The sequence below is a fragment of the Cervus elaphus genome, chromosome 15, assembly GCF_910594005.1.
Source record: "Cervus elaphus chromosome 15, mCerEla1.1, whole genome shotgun sequence".
Taxonomy (NCBI): Eukaryota; Metazoa; Chordata; class Mammalia; order Artiodactyla; family Cervidae; genus Cervus; species Cervus elaphus.
The window spans coordinates 40034277-40046971 of record NC_057829.1 but is presented as its reverse complement, the minus strand read 5'-3'; the positions used below and the strand labels follow the sequence as shown (position 1 = coordinate 40046971).

The following is a 12695-nucleotide window of genomic DNA, read 5'->3' as shown; positions in this document are numbered from 1 at the left end:
AGTGCTTTGGTTTATCTTCACCACCATTTGAATAACCTTCAACACTCCAGAGTCAAGAAAGCTCATATACAAACCCAGACTCCTTTCTTTATTCAAAAACAAATTAGGGGGAGAGGCTTCAGTTCAGTTGTTCAGTCAGTTCAGTTCAGTCGCTCAGCCGTGTCCGACTCTTTGCAGCCCCATGGACTGCAGCACAGCAGGCTTCCCTGTCCATCACCAACTCCAGGAGTTTACGCAAACTCATGTCCACTGAGTCGGAGATGCCATCTAACCATCTCATCCTCTGTCGTCCCCTTCTCCTCCCGCCTTCAATCTTTCCCAGCATCAGGGTCTTTTCCAGTGAGTCAGTTCTTCGCATCAGGTAGCCAAAGTATTGGAGTTTCAGCTTGAGCATCAGTCCTTCCAATGAATATTCAGGACTGATTTCTTTTAGGACTGACTGGTTGGATCTCCTTGCAGTGCAAGGGACTCTCAAGAGTCTTTTCCAACACCACAGCATCAATTCTTCAGTGCTCAGCTTTCTTTGGAGTCCGACTCTCACATCCATACATGACTACTGGAAACACCATAGCTTTGACTAGATGGACCTTTGTTGGCAAAGTAATGTCTCTGCTTTTTAATATGCTGTCTAGGTTGGTCATAACTTTTCTCCCAAGGAGTAAGCGTCTTTTAATTCCATGGCTGCAGTCAACATCTGCAGTGATTTTGGAGCCCAAAAAATAAAGTCTGTCACTGTTTCCACTGTTTCCCCATCTATTTGCCATGAAGTGATGGGACCAGATGCCATGATCTTAGCTTTCTGAATGTTGAGCTTTAAGCCAACTTTTAAACTCTCCTCTTTCACTTTCATCAAGAGGCTCTTTAGTTCTTATTCACTTTCTGCCATAAGGGTGGTGTCATCTGCATATCTGAGGTTGTTAATATTTCTCCCAGCAATCTTGATTCCAGATTGTGCTTCATCCAGCCCAGCATTTCTCATGATGTACTCTGCATATAAGTTAAATAAGCAGGGTGACAATATACAGCCTTGACGTACTCCTTTCCTGAAATGGAACCTGTCTGTTGTTCCATGTCCAGTTCTAACTGTTGCTTCTTGACCTGCATACAGATTTCTCTGGAGGCAGGTTAGGTGGTCTGTTATTCCCATCTCTTTAAGAATTTTCCGCAGTTTGTTGTGATCCATACAGTCAAAGGCTTTGGCATAGTCAATAAAGCAGATATAGGTGTTTTTCTGGAACTCTCTTGCTTTATCGATGATCGAACAGATGTTGGCAATTTGATCTCTGTTTCCTCTGCCTTTTCTAAATCCAGCTTGAACATCTGAAATTTCACAGTTGACATACTGTTGAAGTCTGGCTTGGAGAATTTTGAGCATTACTTTGCTAGTGTATGAGATAAGTGCAATTGTGTGGTGGTTTGAACATTCTTTGGCATTGCCTTTCTTTGGGATTGGAATGAAAACTGACCTTTTCCAGTCCTGTGGCCACTGCTGAGTTTTCCAAATTTGCTGATATATTCAGTGTAGCACTTTCACAGCATCATCTTTCAGGATTTGCAATAGCTCAACTGGAATTCCATCACCTCCACTAGCTTTGTTCATAGTGATACTTCCTAAGGCCCACTTGACTTCTCATTCCAGGATGTCTGGCTCTAGGTGAGTGATCACACCATCCTGGTTGTCTGGCCCATGAAGATCTTTTTTGTATAGTTCTTCTGTGTATTCTTGCCACCTCTTCTTAACATCTTCTCCTTCTGTTCGGTCCATACCATTTCTGTCCTTTATTGTGCCCATCTTTGCATGAAAAGTTCCCTTTGTATCTCTAATTTTCTTGAAGAGATCACTAGTCTTTCCCCTTCTATTGTTTTTCTCTATTTCTTTGCATTGATCACTGAGGAAGGCTTTATTATATCTTCTTGTTATTCTTTGGAACTCTGCATTCAAATGCGTATATCTTTCCTTTTCTCCTTTGCCTTTCACTTCTCTTCTTTTCGTAGCTATTATGAAAGCTTACGGTAAGGCCTCCTCAGACAACCATTTTGCCATTTTGCTTTTCTTTTTCTTGGGGATGATCTTGATCAGTGCCTCATCTACAGTATCACAGACCTCTGTCCATAGTTCTTCAGGCACTCTGTTTATCAGATTTAATCCCTTGAATCTATTTGTCACTTCCACTATATAATCGTAAGGGATATGATTTAGGTCATACCTGAATGGCTTCCCTGATGGCTCAGATGCCTACAATGCAGGAGACCTGGGTTCAATCCCCGAGTCAGGAAGATCCCCTAGAGAAGGAAATGGCAATCCACTCCAGCATTCTTGCCTGGAAAATCCCATGGTCAGAGGAGCCTGATAGGTTACAGTCTGTGGGGTCACAGAGTCGGACACGACTAAGCGGCTTCACTATCACTTTCTTTGAATGGTCTGTTGGTTTTCCCTACTTTCTGCAATTTAAGTCTGAATTTGGCAATAAGGGCAGATGCTTGGAAGGCAACAGTTGGGTGGAATTCCAGAACAGTTGCAAGCTTTGGAGGAGACATGCCTCTTCATGGTCACAGTCTCTGAGTGTGTGTCCACGATACACCAGCTCTGGGTGTCAGAAACCAGTCACTGTCGTTGGTCTTGCCGTGATGTTTCTCTTTCCTGTGCCTTTGTAGGCATTTGAGTTGGAGACCTTCAGTGTACAGCCTCCGGTGTTGCCATGACTCTTCTGTTATGATGGTCTGTCTATGTGTTTCTACAGTTAAACTCTAAGCATCTTGAGGACAGGATTCATGTCTTATTCATCCTTTTGTCTCTCAGGCTCAGTGGCTCAGCACAGCACCTGGTTTTAGGCATTTAACAGCCTTACTGAATTAATCTACAGTGAAGAAAAGTAACTTGGATAGAATGAGATCCTGGCAAGTCATGTTCCAGGCCTTGGGACTCATGCCGCTGGGGTTTGGGAGTGATGGGTGAGGACAGTGGGCCACACCTGGCTCCAACCTCAGGCGGACTTTGTGTGTATCCCCACAGGGTGCCCCATGTACCCATGTTTCACATCCATATTTTATTTCAGGACGTTCCAGGACCTGTCCAAGCAAGTGGAGATGTCTTACGGCACTGTCCGGGATTCTGCTGTGTACGAGTACTTCCGAGCCAAGGGCACCAACCCTCTGGAGCAAGACAGCACGTTTGCTGAGCTCTGGCGGACCATCAGCAAGAATGGAGGGGCTGACAACTGTGTGTCCAGTCCTTCGGAAGGCATCAGGAAGGTAGGTGGGAGCTGGCCACCCAGGCATGTGTGTGCTGGGACAGGAGCCATAAGGACGGTCATCCTTGGGGTAGGAAACACCCTCCCAGAGGCATCTCTTTGAGTATCCCTGTCACCTGCAGGGTGACCCATCTTCAGCAGCGTCGATAGGCATTTCTCATCAACATGTGGGTAAAGAGGCACACATTCTTCAGGTAGATGCCCAATTTTGGCAGGAGATGCAAAGGAGCTGGCAGAAGGGAAACTTAAGGCCCTTCTGAGTTTCCAGCAGATCAGGGAAGGGCAGGGAGGTTAAGCCCAAGACCTGGATCTCCCTCTTCCTGGGTTCATAGGATGGTGGTACAGAGGGGTCTGCCCACCCCAAGTAAGAACACTCAATAAAAGCAGACACAGAGGACCAGGGGAGAGGGAGAGGAAGTGGGGGCAGGGTTCAGGGAAGGGTGGGCACCATGTGGGACCATGCTGTGGAGCAGAGGTGTGCTTGGGAGATGGTGCTAAGGACAGCAAGCCCAGCATGGAGACTGAATGGGGGCAGGGGTGGAACTGAGGGAGCACCGCATGGGAAGAGCCCAAGCCAGAGAGAGGATGGGCAGGAAAAGATGAGCCCATTCTTCAGAAACGGGTTAGACTTTGCTAATTTGTTTCAGTGAGTTTTCACAGTGGCTCAAATTAATTATGATTATCCCATTATGCAGATGGGAATCAGCATGGGTCACAGTCCTCATTGGATTCTCATGCCTGAGGTTCCAGACTGAGGGGTTTGGTGTTTATCCGCCACGTGCTGCAGAACACGTGAAGGTCATGGTGTGATGAAGGCAGGTGTCATAAGGATGTTTCAGGTGGGGGCACCTTCTTCTCAGTGACCCTCATGTACAGAGGCTGCTTACTCTTGGTCATTAGTGAACAATGCAGGAAAGATGTGCACAGTGGCCAACACTACTGTTTCTCTGGGTAGACCTCTCTGTCCAGCCCATCTTGCTCAGCATCTCTTCCCTTCTGTTCTCTATTCACTCTGACCCACCATTTCTGCAGAATCTTCACACATTCACATGCATTCACACACACACATGCACATGCATGCATACACTCATCCAGCCTGCCTCAGCGTGTCTTACATTTCCCTACCCATCAATGCTACCTCTGCAGAGCATTCCTACAGGCTCTCACACATAGTCACTCATGCACATGCTCCCACTACACACACACACACACACACACTAATGCTCACACATATTCACACACTCATGCTCACATCTGTGTTCTACATCCCCGGTCATTTGGCAATCCCTTGGATTTACTGTGGATTTCCCAGGTGGTGCAGTTGTAAAGAATCCGCCTCCAAATGCAGGAGATACAAAAGGCACAGGTCTGATTCCTGGGTCTGGAAGATCCCCTGGATGAGGAAATGGCAACCCCCTCTAGTATTCTTGCCTGGGAAATCCCATTGACAGAGGAGCCTGATGGGCTACAGTCCATGGAGTCACAAAGAGTTTGACATGGCTGAGCATGCACTCACACACCCTGGCCTTACTGCAGAGGGCAGTGGGTATAAGGGGGAGGCTGCAGAAAGTTTCAAGGCCTCTAGAGTCTACCACCTTGCTCTTCATGATGAGAAAAGCCCTCAGTAGTTTGCCAACCCCTCTCAAGAATGGGTCCAGGGAGAGAGGCAGAGCCTGAGTCTTGCTTCAGAAGCAGTAGGGCCTAGCTCCTGGCATAGTGTCATGAGGCAGGGCTCTGTGTGGTGTAGGAGTCCCTGTGGTCTGCATGCCCACAGGGCAGTCAGCTTGGGGTGGCTTCTCCCTGTTGTTTAGCAAAGTTAAGCAACAGAGAGTGTCTGGGCTCTGAAGCCTGGCACATTTGGGTGTGAATCCCAGTTCCACAGCTCACCAATGATGTTTACATTGAAAGCCCCAGTCTTCTTGTCAAACCCCTAGATGTTAAGAGAATCTTGGCCAATTTCCCATTTGGGGGGTCTCTTTAAACACTTGAAACATTTAAAAGAACACATTGTGGTAGATTTGGAATGTTTATATTTAACCAAGTGATATCATAACAAAAATAATAGAATGCAGCATAGATGTGCTAGTCCTATGCTCACAAGGTTTATTAAAACTTCTTATGTCCTCGTGCACAAAGAAATATGGTGCTCTCACCTCGAGCTGCTGGGTCTTCTTTCATCCCTGACAGTGGATCTTTGTGGCTGTAGGTGACCTCATTTGCGGATAATGAATACAAAGTTGATTTAAGGCCTTTTATGAATGTAAGACTTGAGCCAAATGTCCTTTGAGTTTCCCTTCTCTGCTTTCTTTGTCTCTCATAGAGAGCCAATACTCCCATCCAAACTGGATGCTTATGAAGATTCATTGCAACAAGGCTACAAAAAGAACTTCTAAAAGAAAAGATACAGCTTTTGACTTTATCAAACTTCTGTTCGTTACAAGATACTTTATAAAGAAAATAAAAAGGCAGGTCACACACTGGGAGTGAATATTAACAATGTATGCAGCCAATATAGGATTAATATCCTGTATGGATATTACATGAAAAACTTTTACAAATGAATAAGGAAAGTTCAAACAATTTAATAGAAAAATGAGCAAAAGACTTGTACAGGACTTTCACAGAAGAGGTACCAAATATGGTCAGTAATCATGTGAAGAAATGTTCAAAGTCATTAGTGTTTCCAGAAAATGAAAATCAAGACCATAAAGATATATCACTTTATATCAATTAGACTTGCCCCAAAGGAGAGGTGGTGGAGAGGATTGAGTAACAGGTGGCTAATTGCTGGTGGGAGTGTACTCAGTACTGCCACTTTGGGAACAAATTGTCATTCTCTTAGAAAGTGGAGTTTTTCATACCCACTGACCTAACAATTCCACTCCTATGTATCCATCCCAAACAAACTTCTGTAGCACCTCAGACACAGGAAAGGCCATGGTAGCATTGCTTATAGAGCCAGGGTTCTGGAAGCAGTCCAAATGAGCATTAACAAATTTAAAAATAAGTAAGACATGTGTGTCTCTTTTTCTGTTTTGCATATAGGGTTATCATTACCATCTTTCTAAATTCCATATATGTGCGTTAGTGTACTATATTGGTCTTTATCTTTCTGGCTTACTTCACTCTGTATAATGGGCTCCAGTTTCATCCATCTCATTAGAACTGATTCAAATGATTCTTTTCAATGGCTGAGTAATATTCCATGGGGTATATGTACCACAGCTTCCTTATCCATTCGTCTGCTGATGGGCATCTAGGTTGCTTCCGTGTCCTGGCTATTATAAACAGTGCTGCGATGAACATTGGGGTGCATGTGTCTCTTTCAGATCTGGTTTCCTCGGTGTGTATGCCCAGAAGTGGGATTGCTGGGTCACATGGCAGTTCTATTTCCAGTTTTTTAAGAAATCTCCACACTGTTCTCCATAGCGGCTGTACTAGTTTGCATTCCCACCAACAGTGTAAGAGGGTTCCCTTTTCTCCACACCCTCTCCAGCATTTATTGCTTGTAGACTTTTGGATAGCAGCCATCCTGACTGGCGTGTAATGGTACCTCATTGTGGTTTTGATTTGCATTTCTCTGATAATGAGTGATGTTGAGCATCTTTTCATGTGTTTGTTAGCCATCTGTATGTCTTCTTTGGAGAAATGTCTGTACAGAACAGACTTTTGGACTCTGTGGGAGAAGGCAAGAGTTGGATGTTTTGAGAGAACAACATTGAAACATATGTATATTATCTAGGGTGAAACAGATCACCAGCCCAGGTTGGATGCATGAGACAAGTGCTCGGGGCTGGTGCACTGGGAAGACCCATAGGGATCGGGTGGAGAGTGAGGTGGGAGGAGGGATCGGGATGGGTAATACATGTAAATCCAAGGCTGATTCATGTCAATGTATGGCAAAAACCACTACAATACTGTAAAGTAATTAGCCTCCAACTAATAAAAATAAATGGAAAAAAATAAAAATAAGTAAGACCTGCAGTGAAAGGACTAAACCACAGCTTCATGTAACAGTGTGGGTGAATCTTCGGTTCAGTTCAGTTCAGTTGCTCAGTCGTGTCCGACTCTTTGCGACCCCATGAATCACAGCACGCCAGGCCTCCCTGTCCATCACCAACTCCCGGAGTTTACTCAAACCCATGTCCATCGAGTCAGTGATGCCATCCAGCCATCTCATCCTCTGTCGTCCCCTTCTCCCCCTGCCCCAATCCCTCCCAGCATCAGGGTCTTTTCCAATGAGTCAACTCTTCGCATGAGGTGGCCAAAGCATTGGAGTTTCAGCTTCAGCATGTTAGCTGAATAAATATTGAGTAAAGAAGAGTGAAAGTAACAGCCGCTCAGCTGTGTCTGACGCTCTGCGACCCCATGGACTACAGGTTCCCCTGTCCATGGAATTATCTGGGCCAGAATACTGGAGCAGGTAGCCATTCCTTTCTCCAGGGGATCTTCCCAACTCAGGGATCAAACCTAGGTCTCTCGCATTGCAGGAGCTGAGCTAACAGAGCTCAGCATTTACCAGCTGAGCTATGAGAGAAGCCCAAAAGAAGAATATGAAAGGCAATTTCACATGGGTCAACTGATAGAAAATAACAGTCAACATAGCAACCACTTCAGTTCAGTTCAGTCACTCAGTCATGTCCGACTCTTTGCGACCCCATGAACCACAGCACACCAGGCCTTCCTGTCTATCACCAACTCCCGGAGTCCACCCAAACCCATATCCATTGAGTCAGTGATGCCATCCAACCATCTCATTCTCTGTCGAGCCCTTCTCCTCCTGCCCTCAATCTTTCCCAGCATCAGGGTCTTTTCAAATGAGTCAGCTCTTAGCATCAGGTGGCCAAAGTATTGGAGTTTCAGCTTCAGCATCAGTCCTTCCAATGAACACCCAGGACTGATCTCCTTTAGGAAGGACTGGTTGGATCTCCTTGCAGTCCAAGGGACTCTCAAGAGTCTTCTCCAACACCACAGTTCAAAAGCATCAATTCTTCAGCACTCAGCCTTCTTTATAGTCCAACTCTCACATCCATACATGACCACTGGAAAAACCATAGCCTCAACTAGATGGACCTTTGTTGGCAAAGTAATGTCTCTGCTTTTTTAATATGCTGTCTAGGTTGGTCATAACTTTCCTTCCAAGGAGTAAGTGTCTTTTAATTTCATGGCTGCAATCACCATCTGCAGTGATTTTGGAGCCCCCCAAAATAAAGTCAGCCACTGTTTCCACTGTTTTACCATCTGTTTGCCATGAAGTGATGGGACTGGATGCCATGATCTTAGTTTTCTGAATGTTGAGCTCTAAGCCAACTTTTTCACTCTCCTCTTTCACTTTCATCAAGAGGCTCTTTAGTTCTTCACTTTCTGCCATAAGGGTGGTATCATCTGCATATCTGAGGTTATTGATATTTCTCCTGGCAATCTTGATTCCAGCTGGTGCTTCCTCCAGCCCAGCATTTCTCATGATGTACTCTGCATATAAGTTAAATAAGCAGAGTGACAATATACAGCCTTGATGTACTCCTTTTCCTATTTGGAACCAGTCTGTTGTTCCATGTCCAGTTCTAACTGTTGCTTCCTGACCTGCATACAGGTTTCTCAAGAGGCAGCTCAGGTGGTCTGGTATTCCCATCTCTTTCAGAATTTTCCAGTATATTGTGATCCACACAGTCAAAGGCTTTGACATAGTCAATAAAGCAGAAATAGATATTTTTCTGGAAGTCTCTTGCTATTTCGATGATCCAGCAGATGTTGGCAATTTGATCTCTCGTTCCTCTGCCTTTTCTAAAGTCAGCTTGAACATGTGGAAGTTCATGGTTCTGTATTGCTGAAGCCTGGCTTGGAGAATTTTGAGCATTACTTTATTAACATGTGAGATGAGTACAATTGTGCGGTAGTTTGAGCATTCTTTGGAATAATGTATAAAACACAGGTATACATACATCCAAAGTAAGAGTAAAATATAAGACTCAGGGTAGTGGTTACTACAGATGGGAGAGGCAGAGCAAGACGAGGGAGAGAAGTATATTATTGGATGGAAGTCAGGGTCAGTGTTAGCTTTACAGTCACAGGTTTTTTGTTTTTATCTTTTATTTCTCATTATGAACCAAGGTTCACAATTAATATTATTCTTTGCACCTACCTATATTTTTTAGATAAATAATTCCAGGCTAGCCAGGCAGAGTTCGGCTCCCAGACCACACCACCCTCCTCCTCTCCTTGCAGGCGCCCAGGTACATGCCTACTCTCACTCCTGGAGTACATCAAGAAGGCAGACACCACCAATAAAGCCCTCTGGAGCACAATAAATCTGAAAATGTGTCCTTAGAGAGGCATCTTCCCATCATCCTATTTACATCAACCTCTGGTGATATTTAGGGTCTTACTCATGAATTTAAAAAAATGTTAAAAAATAAGTGGTGGAAGATGCAAATAAGAGATTGTCTATAAATGCCTAAAGCTTCATGGTACAGAATCTAGTATTTTTCCAATACAGAGGATGTGTTGCTTTTATGATACCTTCCTTTTATAAACCCCAAGCCAGCCTTGGGGGTCACAAATCTCCCTATTGCATTTGGATCTTTAAGGAAAAAAAAAAAACAACAACAAAAAAACTACCTGTCAGCACTAGGCAAATGTTAAGGGTTTTATAACTGGTGTCATATAAGTGAGTTTATAGTACTTTCAGAAAGTAGAGTGCACTGCATTTTTTCACTGCAAGAAGTACTCAGATTCATTCTCAAACCCTCCTTCTACAAGTGCCTGTTTGGGTGGCTACTGTGCCTACATGCTTATCTGAAACTCTTTCTGTCTCCTGCCCTTATGGAACTGACCTTGATCCCCCAGACCATGCCTTCAAATGCCTTATGAATCCCTGGTCCTTGGCAGACTAGACTGGGTAGGGTTATGCCCTGAGTGAGGGTCATATCTTGAATCTAGAAACTATAAGGAAAAATCCAGCATCCTTGGAAATATGAGTGTGGTCTTGGTATTCAGGGAGGCGGGACTTCTCCAAATCCCAGACAGAACTCGGTTGAGTGCAGTGCAGGCAGCCTGACAAAGGTGAGAACTGGATGCCCCCAAGGAATTACAGAGGAAACTGCCTTCACAAAAGGAGGATGCTCCCACTTCTAATTTCAAGTTACTCATTGGTGACCTGGGTCCATTTCCAGAGAGTGCTTGGTAGTGGAACAATGTCTAATTGCTGCTAAAGTCAAGGAGCTTGATATTGTGAGTAACCTCGGAGAGCTGCTATTATTTTTTTTTCCTTGGGAGTGCTGCAGCTTTTAATGACTTGAAACCAATTTAGGTGGGAAATTGCTTAGCAAGAGGTGATCACTTTTGCACAGTATCAGAACCAGAGAAAGGAATTATGTCATAGTTGCCCCCGCTACTGTGACCTATTCTTTTATGCCAGCCATCACTCAGATAAGGAGGAGGCAGCCCTTTCTGGGCCCTGGTGAAGAGAGCAGAAAGGAATTTGGAAGGGGAGAGAAGTTCTATTTATTTATTGAAAGTCTACAGTGTGCAGTTTTTAGAGCAAACCTGCCTGGCGCCCATTAATTCTCAATAAATACTGGATTGTCCCTGAATGAGTCAGCTGTTTGTTGTTGGACTGACCAGAAACACATAAATTGGCCGTGTAGTTGGTGCCATCAGTGAGCAGGTTACCCTCTGTGAATTCCTTGATGGGCGGGATGAGGGAAATAGCTTTATGGTTGCTTTCAGGCTCAATACCCACCTGTTAGGAAAGAGATTCTGTTGATCCTTGGTGAGCAAAGAGAGACTGCTTTCATTTCCCTCAGCCACCTGCACTTGTCAGGAAAGTGTCTACAAACTATGATCCATGGGCTGAATCTGGCCTATCACTTGCTTTTACAAATAAAGTTTTATTGGAACACACACTCGATTGTTTACACTGTGTCTACCGCCGCTTTTCTGCTACTTAAATACAGCTGAGTAGTTGTGGCCATGTGGTCTCCAAAGCCTAAAATATTTATTATCTGGCCTTTTATAGAAAAAGTTTTGAGGATCCCTAGTCCAGAGCAATGGCTGCTTCAGGGATATTTCCTGAAGGTTAGTGTCATTTGATAGCTCATAGACATATCCAGTAGCTCATCATCTAAGCTCTGTATCATCTAAGAATGCATGAGCACATCTAGGAGGTAGTCCTCCTCTGACTTTACATCGTCTAACAGCATATAGGCACCTAGTTCCACACCATCTAGTAGCATACAGGCTGCGTCCTTTCTTGTCCTTTTCAGGCCTAACTCTGGTGGCACACAGACTTCGCCCTCACTACCCTGGACCCAGCCTCACTCCTGGCCTGGCCCAATTCCCCCCTGAAATCTGTTGAGCAGTCTCTATGTACCAGGCACTCTGCCAGATGATCTACATATATTATTCTTTCCATCCTAAACAGAACTACTTGATTGTCATTATCTCCATCATGTAGAAAGGGGACTGACCCTCAGGGAGATTAAGTGGCTTGTTCAAGGTCACACAGATGTGAGTAAGCCACAGTACAGTCATATCTCACTCCAACTTTGCCTCTTGCTGTAGGGTTACATCCCATTTCCATAACCAATGTGTCCGCACCCTCCTTGCATACTGTTTACTTGTGATTCTATTTCCCTTCCTCTTTTAACCCAAGCAGCAAGATATATGGCTGGCTGCCATGTTTAAAAGCCTTACCTCTCTTTCCATGTGACATAGCAGAGGTTATTTAGGTCTGCAATTGTATCTTTTGATTTCCCAATTATTAAAAATATCAATTAGAGAAACTCTGGGGTGCAGAATTGAGCTGGCAAGTGGTTTGAATTTATATGATAATAACTATGTCACATGAAATCAGACTTTAAATGTTGTCGGTGAGACTTTATTTTTCTTGAGCTTGATCAACTCTCTCAAGTAACATCCAGCCATAACACAGTTTCTATGCAGTGTCAGGGCTGACCCAGGCTGCCAATTTATTAAGTCTTTCCATAAATCAGACCTAATATTTAATAGCATTGTCAAATAGAATATAGTTTAATAGTTTAAATGTCAATCTTCACAGCTCATTGGGCTCTTTGAATAAATAGACAAGTAGCCAGTTTCAGACCCTGTGGCTGGAGATAGTATCTGTCTGAGGGAAGTCACTGTGGAGTCGAGCAGTCGTAACAGAAGGTGGTTTTTTTCCACTCAGTAAATATCGCTGAGGTCATAAAGTGTGAATGCAAATGCAGGAAGAAAACGGGCTCACAAATCTTATTTATTTCCACACTGATCTAATGCTTGCCCTGGCGCCAGATTGCGTGTGGGTATCACCCATCAACACCTGCCTTTATTTCTTCCCTGGGGCTCTCTGCTTTGTGACAGGGGATGCTCTCATTGTGTACACTCCCCACTGAGTGCCAGGGACCATCCCTTATGGCAGAAAAGGTGGTCCCTAGAAGTCCTACA

The 12695-nt window shown here is 44.3% G+C and overlaps 1 protein-coding gene across 4 annotated transcripts in view; it reads left to right on the top strand.

The window, feature by feature from the left end:
* The window catches only part of GRID1 (glutamate ionotropic receptor delta type subunit 1), a 680463-nt gene that overhangs the window by 630851 nt on the left and 36917 nt on the right, over positions 1-12695 (top strand). For all 4 annotated transcript variants that reach the window (XM_043925576.1, XM_043925575.1, XM_043925578.1 and 1 more), the window contains one exon: positions 3057-3252. In XM_043925576.1, the coding sequence (XP_043781511.1) occupies positions 3057-3252 (196 nt within the window). The remainder of the gene's footprint in view (positions 1-3056; positions 3253-12695) is intronic.